Below are 12500 nucleotides of genomic sequence, written 5' to 3' on the forward strand. Positions count from 1 at the left end.
GGGAGAGGGAGAGGGAGAGGGAGAGGGAGAGGGAGAGAGAAGAGACAAGTCCCTCAGACCCTCATTCTCTGTAGGTCTCCGTGATTCTCTCCATCAGGAGCTCTGACTCTTTTCTTCCTTTTTTTCACCAGAAAACAAAGCCCTCTGACTCACTAAAGCAGAGAGAGTAGAGAGAGAAGTGTGGTTCCTTATAGCCTTATTTTAGGTGGGGCTCTAGAGAAATGAGATGGGCCACTGCTGGGCTGAGTGACAGATAGGGAAGCCATTTGATGGTGGTCAGATGACTATGTGCAGTCCTTGAGAGAGGGGTTCCTGGTGGTTAGAGTGGCAAAGGTAGCTATTTGGATCTGGGATGAGTCAAGAATGAAGCATCATCCAGATTTGGTGAGAGTAAGAGAAGCTGCAGTGGGGATATTGATTGGTTTAGGTAGATCAGTCAGCCATGGGTCCTGAAGGGGCTCACACTCACCTGCCAGACTTCCACTTTTGATGGTAAGTGCATGGAAAATACCCAGAAGCCTGTGGGTCACAAGAGTAAGAATGACTCACTTAAGTCAAAGGTTAAAGCTTGGGGTCAGGAATTGAGGCATCTAGGTTAGGCTTGTGTAATTTTGGGAGAAGTTACTTAATCTCTGCATAGCTCAGTGTCCTTGACTCCAAGATAGGAATAGTGTAATATCTGCATCGTGCTCAAATGATGTCCTTTGTGAGATGTGTGTCACACAAGCTAAATAACACACACCCCCTTCCACCTTGTATTTCAGCCTTGTTGCCTAGTGGGCAAAGAGAAGTCAGGGTGGGTCTTATCTGCACTTGTATGAGCTCTAGGCTGGCTTGAATCTATTATTTAAAGCCCTTAAAACATATTTGTTGTTCTTAAATTTAAAAAGTTTTCAAAGCATTTCTTGGCCTCTGCAACTAAATGTTCATTTCTCTTAAGCTGCAGGGCAGCCCTCTCAAGACAGGTGGGGTAACTGGCAGCATGAGAGACAGAGACATGACTGTGCTAGAGCCCTGGACCCCCTCTTCTACGGTGGGCCCAAGCCTGACACCTTCACCTAAGCAGGGACCTTGGAGACTCACCAAAAACACAGAGAACCAGAAGGCCCATCTTTTCCATGACTTTCTGGCAGAACAACTTGCATCTGAGAAGCAGAATGGCCATGGTCAGGGCCAGTGGAAACATCTGGCAGGTTCCCTGACCTTGCTCCATTGTTCTGTCTATTTGTGCTTTGTCTCTTTCAGTTCCCATCCTTTATTGAACTTGTCCTTCAGGGATCAGCTCTAATGCCCCCTCCTTCTAGGGCCTCCAGACTCACTCACCTCAACCTGCAATCTTAGCCTGGCTGGAAGCCCATGGTGGTTGTGGAGGGAGGCAAGGCTCCCAGAGGAGCCATGAAAGAGATATTTAAAATGTAAAGTTTAACTAGATAAATTAGATGAACATCTCAGAAGAGAGATTATGTAGACAAAGCAAGCTCAGGGAGACAAGTGGATATGGGGTGAAGTCATTCTGGACAGGAAGAACATTGGTGAAGGAACCACATGGGAACCTCGGTAGGGGTGTTTGGGGACCGAGACTTGCAGGCCCTGTGGGTCCACAGAAGGAAGGCATCTAGGAAGATATATAGGAAGAGAATGGCAGGCCAAGCAAGGTTCATGCTGGGGAGTTGAGCAATAGAGAGCTACAGGGAGTCTGGGATGGGGAATGTGGCAAAAGCCAGGTTGAGGATGGCTCATCTGGTCTGACTAGTAGGGAGAGAGCAACTAATGAAGGCACTGTCACTGTCCCTACCCTTCCCTCTCCCCTGTTTACCTGCAGGTGTTAAGGAAAACATGCTGGGTCTGAGTCCTCAGGAAGCAGGCTAGGTAGGTGAGCCAGGCTGAAGGGGAGACAGGAGGGCAGCAAGGAGGTGTACTCTCATTCGGGTCCCATGGTGAGCACTCATTGTCTGTCCTGGGCCTGGGGGATACCTTGACTATCTGGGTTTGTTGGTTGAACCCAGGATAGCCCCTGGCTCAGATCATGTAAACCACCAGAAGTTTATGGCCTATGAGTTCATGCCTCTTTTGAAGATGATAAAGCCTGGTATACTAGGTAGAACAAAAGATGGTGTGTGTTAATGTCATCCCTGGACACTGGGAGCCTGGAGAGGGCTGTGTCCTTGTAGGGCTCATCTCTGGAGTGTGGAGCATGGTTAAGGTAAGTTAGAAAGTGGGGGTTCAGGGTAGATGATAGGTGTGTGCATGGGAGAGAGGAGAATGGAGAAGAGGGTAGGTGTGCAGTTTGGAAGATTGGTAGATAGTAAAGTGGAGATCAGGGGACTGATGGGTGAACAGAGGGTTGATTGTCTATAGGAACAGATGAAAATACAGGGGAAGTGATGAGTGTCTCTGGTTGAGTGGATAGACAGAAGATGGATGGATAGATGGATGGATGGGTGGGTGGGTGGGTAATGGACGGATGATGGGTAGATGGGTGGGTGGGTAATGGACAGATGATGGGTGGATGGATGGATGGATGGATGGATGGGTGGGAAATGGATTCAAAGTAGAGAAGGCCCTGGGGACTGTTCCTCTTATAGCAGCAAGCTCTCCTTTTACTTTCTCCTCTAGGGAGGCCCGACTTGGATTTGGTGGGGAAGCCTGTAGCTCCTTGAATACACTGCCATCCAGGGCAGCCTACGTTCTAGAAGAGCCTGGTTTGAAGCTGCTGCCTGTCCCCTGTCCCCTGGTAGTCAAGTTACTCCATATATACATACACATATATCCCAGTAGGATCTGGACTAGGCTGAGGCCTGGGGTGTTCATGCGGAGAGGCAACAGGAGGGGGTCATCTGCAGAGAACACAGATCACAAAGTCTCTGCCAGCCTCAGGACATGGGCCTGCAGAGACCTGGGGTCCCCGGACTTGGTGTATGGGTCTTTGCTGCTCTACCCTGAGCTTCTCACACCAGGTCCCAGTGAAGTCCCAGGACTCTGTCCTTGCTCACTCATGTTCGCTGGGGCTGGCTCTGCCGTTCTGCTGATATAGCTTCTTTGGACGCCCCTGAGGATGACAAGGTTCACAGTCATATTTTACATCATACACGATCCGTGGTGCCACCACATTTCAGACTGAGAACCAGGGACAGACAAGGTTTGGCTGCCCTCAAAAGATTTTTTTATTTTGCTGAAATGAGGCCCATAGGCGGCCATTCCTACTCCCCTCCTCCCCAGACAGTCATGGTTCTTCATGACACTACACCTAAGGTTAACCTGTTGACAAGAAGGAAGAGCACAGCATAGTGGGAGCCTGGGATTGGGGAAACACTGGAGAACTCTCTCGGCCCCACTTGGTTAGGGAGAAAGAAACATTCTTCATTTTGTAAGTTAACAATCACTAAACATTTTTTAATTTGACTCTCTATGTGTGTTTTTACTAAGAAATCAACACATCTAGCTGTTATATTTTGAATGCTAGATGTCTCCAGATGGGTTAAAGAATTGTTTTCCAGAGTGGTGGTGGTTTCTGGAGGTAGGACTATAAGATGTGAGGCCTAGTGGGAAGTCCTTAGGCCATTGGGTGCATATCCTGGAAAGAGGTTGTGAGTTTCCTGTCTTTCCCCCTTTCTCTCTTTGCTTTGGATCATGACGTGATTGCTCTTCTCTCCATACTTTTGCCATGTCATATTGTCACAAAAACCCCAACCAACCAGCCAAACAAACAAACACTAGGTCCTTGATTATGGCCTAGAACTTCCAAACCTTTTCTCTTGGTAAGCTGATTATCACAGGTGCTTTGTCATAGTGATAGAACAGTCTCAAATCATGCCCAGCTGTGCTAACATAGTATTGACCTTCCCCAAATATAAGATTCATGCACTCCTGAGGCCTATGTGGCATGTCAGGGTAATAAGTGCACCTCAAAATAACTAGAATAGAGGAGTTTGTAACTTCCCAACACAAAGATCTGCTCCTTACCCTGACCGCACCATCTCACATGTATGTCTCTCAGTGTGGTACCACGTTACCACACTGCACCCGATAAAACAATCATATAGGCCAACTTAAACACTAGGGGTGAGACAACTATATAAAAGGATGAACTAAAATGCTCAGGTTTTAAAGAAGTTCCTCCTTTTCCCATGGACTGTTTTTTGGAAAACGGTGTCATTTCAAATGGGAATCCCTGATGCCTGCAACTAGATGGCTCTTGAAAAGGAGGATACAGATATCTGTTTCCTTGTTCCCAACACTAGCCTGAGGTACAGTGGGACAGTGAGCAGGAGGGACTGATGCAATACTGCACTCAGCTCACTGTACAGGCTACAGCACACAGTAGACACACAGTAAATACATGCTAAAATGATAACTGCTTTGTGCTCTATCATTGCCCAGGAAACCTAGAGAAAGCTACTTTGAGCCTCTGTCCTCAGCAATTACTTCTGTAAGACAGTTGACAAGGTTGGCTTTTCCCCAAGGAACTCTGTATGGGCTGGGGTAAGGCAGGAGCTGGCCTCACCTCCTAGGTCTGCCACTGTGAGTTGTGTCTTCAGGTAGGGTACACAAGGCCCCGATGTTCCTTGTCCGGGGCATTGATTTCCTTTTATAAAGGACCAAGGATGGAGGTCTATGGGAGTCAATGAGGAGGGAGTGGCTGCCACTGCCGCCACCACCATTGAGTATTCCCTGGAAGGTGACATGGAATTTACTGGGTCAGATGGAATTGTCAGCTCTGTGACCTCATAGAGCACTTGGATGGATCCCAAGTCTCCTGAAACTTTGTCTTAGTTAGAGTTCCATTGCTGTGAAGAAACACCATGACCAGGGAAACTCTGATAAGGACAACATTTAGTAAAGGCTGGCTTATAGGACCAGAAGTTCAGTCCATTGACATCAAGGCAGGAGCATGGCAGCATCCAGGCAGGCATGGTGCTGGAGGAGCTGAGAGTTCTGCACCTTCATCCAAAGGCAGACAGGAGAAGACTGACTGACTCCCATTGTGGCTAGGAGGAGGGTCTTAAAGCCCACCCCCACAGTGACACACTTCCTCCAACAAGGCCACACCTACTTTAACAAGTGCACACCTCCTAATAGTGCCATTCCCTGGGTCAAGAATATTCAAAGCACCCCAACCCTCCCTCAGAGGATGCCGTTGTGACTTACTCTTCATTTGGAGGATGGGAAAGTTGAAGCTGTAAGCCAGGGAGAGCCAGAGGCTGGGCAAGAATGGAGGTGCCAACAATCAAGCCACCCTCCTTGCTCCTAAGACTCTCTGCTGCCTTAGGCTTCCTGGACTTGAACTCACTGGCTGGTATTCACATTACATGAAAAAAAACATTCTTTATGCTGTTGTTTTAATAAAGTCCCACCTTTTTACTAGGGTTAAAAAGAAAGCACCATAAATGGAAATGTCTGGTTAGATTCTAATACCCCACTTAACCCTGACTTATCCTTACCTGAAGACAGCCTGACCTTTCCAATTGTAAAGCTGATAATTCACTTTTACTCCCTGATGGCCATGGCTAAGGACTATGGGATATGGCATCCCAGGTTCCCATGGTGGCTTGCTCGATACAACCTGACCAGAGGGATCTGTTAAGTTGCATGGTGTAGGGAAGCTGGAGCTAGCAGATGGAACCTTGAGATAGGGAGAATAACCTAGATTACCCAGCAGGCCAAGGACTCTCCCAGGGTCCTCATAGGTGACAAGTCAGAATAAGAAACCTGCTGGTTGGGGATGAAGGAGGGGCCAGGAGTCAGAAGACCAAGAAACGGCCCCTCTCCTGAAGTCTTAGCATAGGACAACAGCTCTGCCAACACCAACACCTCTCTCTCCTAGTAAGACTTGTTTAAACTTCTGACCTCCAGAACTGCATAGTTCAGTTAATAGGCTGCTTGCTTAGCATCCATGAAGCCCTGGGCTCTACTTCCTGGTGCTCAACAAATGGGCCATGTACCTGTACTCCCAGAGCGTGTTAGATGTGGAGGCAGGATGATCCGAAGTTCAAGGTCATCCCTGTCTACATAGCAAATTGGAGGCTAGCCTGTGCTATAATGAGGCCCTCTATTTAAAAAAAAGGAAAGCTGATGAGTCTTTGAATTTCTAAGTGTGTGGTGATTTGCCATTGCAGCTCCCGAGAAGGCTCAGTGAAGGGGAAACTCAAATCCCGATATTAATTCTTACAAGGCTTTCTAATAAATAGTTCATCTACTGAACGTTATTTAGCATTCAGTATGTTCCAGCTCAGGGCACAGGGTTGAGCAGAAGACTCCCCTCTTGGGGCTGTCGGCAGAGTACCTTGCATATAGGAAGTGCTTGGCCCATCGGGCTTGCCGTTGCTGCCAGGAGGCTGCAGGTTCTGGAGAAGGTCCTGGTGAAGTCTCTTCCTTTGTTTCACCTGGATGTTACCCAAGTGTCCCTTGTGCCGGAAGTGTTGAAGAACAGGAAGTATTCATGTTGAAAGCAAACACTGAGAGAGTGGCATCGGTCAATATTTGTACGTCTCTTCACTGTGTGTGATGAGTGTGCAAAAGGCCCTGGTCTTGGGTGATGGTGGGCAAACCGATGCTGAGAGTGGAGTTTAGCAACCTTGGATGCCTCATTATTTCTGCCTCTGAGACTGGGCTCAGGGGCACTGGCTCGGAGGCAGGGCTATTCCAGGAACACTTGATGGTGTCTGCAACCCATTAGCTTCATAGGTATCAGACTTCTCTGGTACCAGTTCCAGGTTAGTCTGGGCTCCAAGCCTGGTATTTGGGCTGGTGTGGTCATCAGGAGTCATATGGGGTTCTAGAGTAGGAGAACATACCCCCAGATCCTTGTGTCTGCATCCGAGGTGAATCACTGAGAGAGAGGGAGCTCCTGCAGCCAGGCCATTGTCTCTTGTGCATATGTGTACACACGTGTGTTCATGTGCGTGATCTCTCTACCCCAGAAAGCAGTCCATTGAATTCACATACACACAGGCACCTCAAATCGCCATCCTAGACTCACAGTCCCTTTCACTCAATAGCCCAACATACCTGTCCACAGAACACTTCACGCCTGTGCCAATGAAGTGACATTATTAACCAAGATGTCACTGTGCCATGCCACCTACATACCCTCAGACATCCATTTCTCTCTTATATCAGTCCCTATGACCTTATGTGTGTGCATATATAATGGTGCATCCTATGACTTATGTGTGTGCATATGTAATGGTGCATCCTATGACTTATGTGTGTGCATATGTAATGGTGCATTTGCAACCCCATGCTCACATCCTTGCCATCTTTTCTCTCACACAGGACAGTCTACTCCTACTGTGACAGATGTGAGCTTGGAGAGCCTTGGGTGTGACAGGGAACACTGGGTCAGCCACACTGTCTTCTGTTCCCTTTTGAGTGAAGGCTCAGTGTGTGACCAGTATCAGGGTTCAGATAGCCTCCTGCCCTTACTTATGTTTCTGGAAGAGCTTGGAGACACAAGGCTATCACCCTGCCCTTGGGCACCCCTTGCTCCTGGATCTTGCCTGGGCCTGGATGGTATGGTGAGAGAGATCTCCCGGAGAGAGTTCTCCTTCCAGAGAGCTACAGATACTTGAGCGGAAACAGCCCAGTTCCAGGGTCTCTCAGCAGTTGGCAGCCGTGCTTGCATACGTGGCAGATGCATCCCACAGGGGAGTGGAGACACTTGACAAGGCGATGTTTGCAGGGAAAACACTTGCAACCACAAGCAAACTGGCCGCTCCCTGGCTCCCGCTTCATGGTCCGCAGGCTGCAGTGGGGGAGCCTCATAAAGCAGCTGTGCCCTTGCCTTCCAAGCAGACCGTCTCGAGGCTGAGCATCCGCCGCCTTCAGAACCTCTGAGGTAGGAGTGAGCTGCAGAGCTACTTCTTCCTCTGGTCCCAGGGGATGCTATCTCCTGCTACTCCCTTGCTACTGACTCCACCTGCCCCTGGCTTTGCAGGGAACACTGACCAGTGCCATATCGACGGGTTTCAGCTAGCCCTAATTGCATTCCTGCAATGGGGGTGCGAACCCTCTCTCCCAGAACTGGGTACACATGTTATTATTAGGCTGGTTTTGTCTCAGGGGAGCTAGGTCACCCTCAGGCCATTCTTCATTTGGCTAGATTGACACAGAGATGGGAGTTGTCATGGGTCCTCCCTGGTAAGATATAGATAGCTGAACACGAGGCTAGTTTGGCAGAATGGGCTGGACATTTGACTCTATATAACTGGACTGAAGGGGACTAAGGCTGAGTTGTTTCTGCACTTGCAGATAACTGCCTTCCATACCCCATCATGACCTCACCTTCTGATACTGCTTGGGTCTTGCTCCCCTACCTGCCCTGCCCCACCCCCATCTCTGTCTGCTGTGCCAATTCAGGAAAGGCTACATCCTCTCAAGGCGGGTGCAGGTCTTGGCTAATTTTAGACTCTCTCATAGTTTCTTACAAAGCAGGTCATTCCCAAAACAGAAATGCAAATTGTATGTGTTTGGGGTTTGGAGCAGGGCTCTGACCATCACTCAACCTGGGTACAGGCTGGGCTGAGACATTAATGCTCAAGGGTGGGATGGACATTCTGGTCCAGCTCCCTGATACTTGTCTCTACTCTGGCCCACAGATCCTGGTGCAGCAGCTGGGGCAGCCATGGCTAGGGCATGCAGTCTAGGCCTGCTTCTGCTGTTGTTGCTGCTGCTTCAGACTGTAGTCATTGTCTCCTTGCCTGTCATTGTGGTCCGACTCAACAAGGCAGCATTGGATTATGGTAAGAGACCTGCCAACTTGCCACCCCGTGTGCTGGTGAGAGCCAGGTCTGAACGAATACAAGCATCTCAGAGGAATGTGCGTTTTTAATTGTTGTGCCGCTTGGCATGGGACCCAGAGCCTGGTGCATGCTGGGAAAGTGCTCCAACACTGAGCAGAATCCTAGCCCTTGTGATGCTAGTATTACAGGTGTACCAGGGAGAACCTGGGTTTGTAAGTGTCACTGTGTCCTGCTGCCCGGTAGCTAATTAGGGAGTCTGTGGTGATCAGTAGTATGAAAGTGCAAATGTTAACACACAGTTGTGAGCTTGTGTCTTGTGTGGGCATATGCTTAAAAACAACAAAACAAAACAAAACAACCCCCTCAAAAAATCAAGACTTATTTTTAAACATTAAAAAAACAAAGCAAAACTGAGACAGTCTCCCTTAGGCTAGCCTTGAACTCTCATTCCTCCTGCCCCAGCCTCCCTGATTGCTAGTATTATAGAAATATGCCTGTCCCTGGACCTAGATCAGCTAACTTGAGTGGCTGACTTTATAACTGTGAGTTCTTGTGAGTTTGGAGTGTCAGGGGGATGTGATTTGAGTGCTGGGGAGGCTATGTGCCTGTGGTGTGTGCCTGAATGTGCATGTATAGGTGTGGTGTGTACCTCAAGTGCACGCATGAGCTTGTGTGGTATCTGTGCTCACACATGGACCGAGGAGAGGCATGTCAAGGGCAGTAAGTTAGGGACATTCTGAAGTTGGATCTCAGCGGGACCCACCCCCTTGGGGGTTGGGGGACACAGGTCTCTCCCCTGTGGCTTTTCTTCTAGGTGCTTTCAAGTCCTACCCTCTCCCATGGGAAAAGGCACATTGAGGAAACTGAGGCCCACAGGAAAGGACAAAGTCACAAAGGCCAAATATCCCATCACAGAAATCTTTATTTCCCACCAGCTGCCTCTCAGGAAACTTTCGGGGCTCCATCATAGTGGGATCTGGAGATGCTTGCACAAAGATCAGACTCGAGTTGATTAGAATGTGAGGGACTCCATCCAGACCAGAGAAGGGACTGTAATGGCCAGAGCACAAAGCCGAGAGCCAGCAGCTTGTCCTAGGGCACAGCTCTCTGGGACCTTGCATCCGGGCAGATGGACAGACAAGGAAAGTGATCAGTGATCCATGACAGTATGATCCACACATGGCAGCAATGGATGCCTGGGACCTGGATCTGAGGATGGCCTCTTGGGGTATCTGCCCTGCCCTCTGCTTGTTCTGTGCAGGGCTCCTTTGTCCCGAAGCCTCCCTGGCTCATCCGCCCGTGTTTGTTCTCAATGGGTGGAAACCTGGCAAGAAACCTATGCAGCCCGCAGCGCTTCTAAGCCTGGATGGGTGGTTTCCCAAGGATTCCTCCCCACATTACCCTGCAAGCCCCAGAGTTTAGGCCCTGTGCCAGGGAGCACTGTGAATGGAGTCCACAGCCCAGGTGTGAGTCTCAGCTCAGCCAGGCTGGGGTGCGCATCATGAGCATGGAGGCCATGACCCTTCTCCTCTCTGCTTGGAGAAACGGAGGCTCAGATGGGAAAAGGAGTTTTCATTACGCTAATGAGTCTGAGTCAAGTTCTAGCCTCGTGGCTTCGTCTCATGCTTCCTTCTGTATCACTCAGATTAAGCCTTGCAAGAGGGCTGAGGATTTTACTGTATTGGAGGAACGGGTGGAGGAGGGGTGGGAGGGAGGGCATGATGAATCGGGCACATTGCATGGGCTAGCCTGGTGCAGCCCTTCTCCCTGTGGGCCACTCCAAGCTTGTCTCATCTGGTACCTGCATGCTCCACCAGAAGGGCAGGATAGGTGATAGGTAGTGGGATCTTCATGCTTGGTGGATCCAGGAACTTGACCTCACCCTGCCCTGACCCCACAGTGTCGGACATTGGGAAAGCCCCTCTCCAGCGGGCCCTGCAGGTCACTATCTCTGATTTCATGGATCCAAGTGGGGAGGTGCTTCAGTCTACCAGGTGAGTGCTCCCATCCTCCAGAGAGAGAGAGAGTGCTCCAGCTGCTGGCTGGAATGTTTGGCTGGCCAAGCGAGTGGTGCGTTGGCTCACCCGGAGGGGGATCTTAAATGAGCTTTACTGGAGAGCCTCAGCTGGCAGTGGTCTGGACTATCAGATGAGCCCATGGGTCTACGGGTGAGTAAACCTCTCCAGCTCAGAAGGGCCTGTCATCAGGTGTGAAGGTGTAAGAAGACTTGGCAAATGGGGTCACCTGGTAACCCTGGATTAGTTCCTAAGTTTCTTCTCCCAGGGGCTCAGACTGTGGCCCTGGGGTCCACTGATCTGAGTATCAACCTCTTCTCCCAAATGCTTGTCCCCAAATTTAAACACAATGACAATCCCAGCTCTATCCTCAACCCCTTAATGCATAAAGACCCAAAGGGGTGGAGACATCCCAAACTCAAACACAATGGCCACTGTGCCTATCCTTATGGGGATACAAACTGGCTATTGCAAGGGCTCAATCTGTCTATCTTATTACCAACAAATCTATCTATTCACCTACCCGTCAACTACAATTTTCTCTTTTTTTCCTCCTGTTTTGTTTGCGACAGGGTCTTGCTATGTAGCTGAGGCTACCCTTTAACTTGCAATCTTCCTGTCCCTGAAACTTGGGGATCAAGGGCCTGACATACTGTGTCCAACTTGTCATCTATAGTCAAAGACACCAGAACAGAGCATAGGTCAACACACCAGGAGCTTGGAACCAGCGGTTTGAGACTCCTCAGATAGGGCTGGAGTGCCGTTTTAGTATGTTAATGGCCAGGGCCTTAATAATGCACTGGATAGGGACACAACCACCAAGGAGTTGCCCGAGGATCCTCACTATCCAGGAAGGCTGTGGCTAGATGCAGTAGGCTTAGAGTTGGGCTGTGTAGTGAAACGGTCTTGGATCCATATCACTCCAGGCTAAAATGAGGCGTTTGAAAGTGGGGCCATATTCTGATATCTGAATCATCTTAACTCTACCCCTTCCAACTGCTGGGCAGGGAGAAAATGACTTTCACTTACACAAAAAGGAAGTCTCTGGGACTCACTGGGAGTTCCCAGAAGCTTGGAAGGGAGGGTGTTTTCTGTTGGTGAGGGCCAAAGGTGATACTAGAATCTAAGGCTAGAATACTCTGGGAATTTCTGAGTTGCAGGGACCTCAGCATCTCTCTCCTGGATTTCATGCTTACAGGGATATAGTCAGAATTGATAGAAGTACATCTGATCATCTCCCTGTGTCCTGCCTGAGGCCAGGCCCCTCTGCCTTTGTATCAGCTGGGCGTCTCGCATGCCTCCTGTGCTTGAGAGCTTTTCACCTTCCTCTTGCAATGGTCCGCTCATCAGGAAGCCCTTCTTTATAGCATCAGCATGTGGGGTTGGCTCAGGGGAGCCTCCCAGGAGTTGGTTCTGTGCTTAATGGGAGTTCCCTTGTCCCTCGGGTTCCAACCCCACAGGGTTCAGATTCTGGATGTCCACGTGCCCTTCTTCTACTTGAAGTTCATTGCTGGTTTTGGGGTACGTTTATCAGCCGCAGCCAATTTCACCATCAAAGTCTTTCGGTGAGTGAATCTCTTTTTCGGGGAGGTGGGGAAGGGGCAGGAGTTTCAGGGTCTCTCCCAGGGAAGAGCAAGGGGAGGGGGCTAACGGTATCTTCATGGCCCTTGTCACCCTCTGGGGGAGTGAGACAGGAGAGAACCCTGGAGACCTTGGTCCTGCCTTAGTCCTGTGCAGCTGGTGG

At 49.6% G+C, this 12500-nt stretch overlaps 2 protein-coding genes across 3 annotated transcripts in view; one reads left to right on the top strand and one right to left on the bottom strand.

The window, feature by feature from the left end:
* Sun5 (Sad1 and UNC84 domain containing 5) overlaps positions 1–4665 on the bottom strand; it is a 14173-nt gene extending 9508 nt beyond the window's left edge. The window contains exons 1-6 of one of the 2 annotated variants that reach the window (XM_021155553.1): positions 4505–4665; positions 2994–3049; positions 2763–2837; positions 1817–1883; positions 1084–1145; positions 470–519 (exon numbers count right to left, since the gene is read on the bottom strand). In XM_021155553.1, the coding sequence (XP_021011212.1) occupies positions 470–519; positions 1084–1145; positions 1817–1883; positions 2763–2837; positions 2994–3049; positions 4505–4578 (384 nt within the window). In that variant the 5' untranslated portion in view covers positions 4579–4665. The remainder of the gene's footprint in view (positions 1–469; positions 520–1083; positions 1146–1816; positions 1884–2762; positions 2838–2993; positions 3050–4504) is intronic. The other variant, XM_021155554.1, reaches the window with a different exon arrangement.
* A 3097-nt stretch (positions 4666–7762) lies between these two features.
* Bpifb2 (BPI fold containing family B member 2) overlaps positions 7763–12500 on the top strand; it is an 18647-nt gene continuing 13909 nt past the window's right edge. Inside the window, exons 1-4 of the mRNA XM_021154912.1 lie at positions 7763–7837; positions 8598–8741; positions 10642–10735; positions 12217–12321. Of these exons, the coding sequence (XP_021010571.1) occupies positions 8624–8741; positions 10642–10735; positions 12217–12321 (317 nt within the window). The 5' untranslated portion in view covers positions 7763–7837; positions 8598–8623. The remainder of the gene's footprint in view (positions 7838–8597; positions 8742–10641; positions 10736–12216; positions 12322–12500) is intronic.

Source organism: Mus caroli, chromosome 2 (genome assembly GCF_900094665.2).
Source record: "Mus caroli chromosome 2, CAROLI_EIJ_v1.1, whole genome shotgun sequence".
NCBI classification, from domain to species: Eukaryota; Metazoa; Chordata; class Mammalia; order Rodentia; family Muridae; genus Mus; species Mus caroli.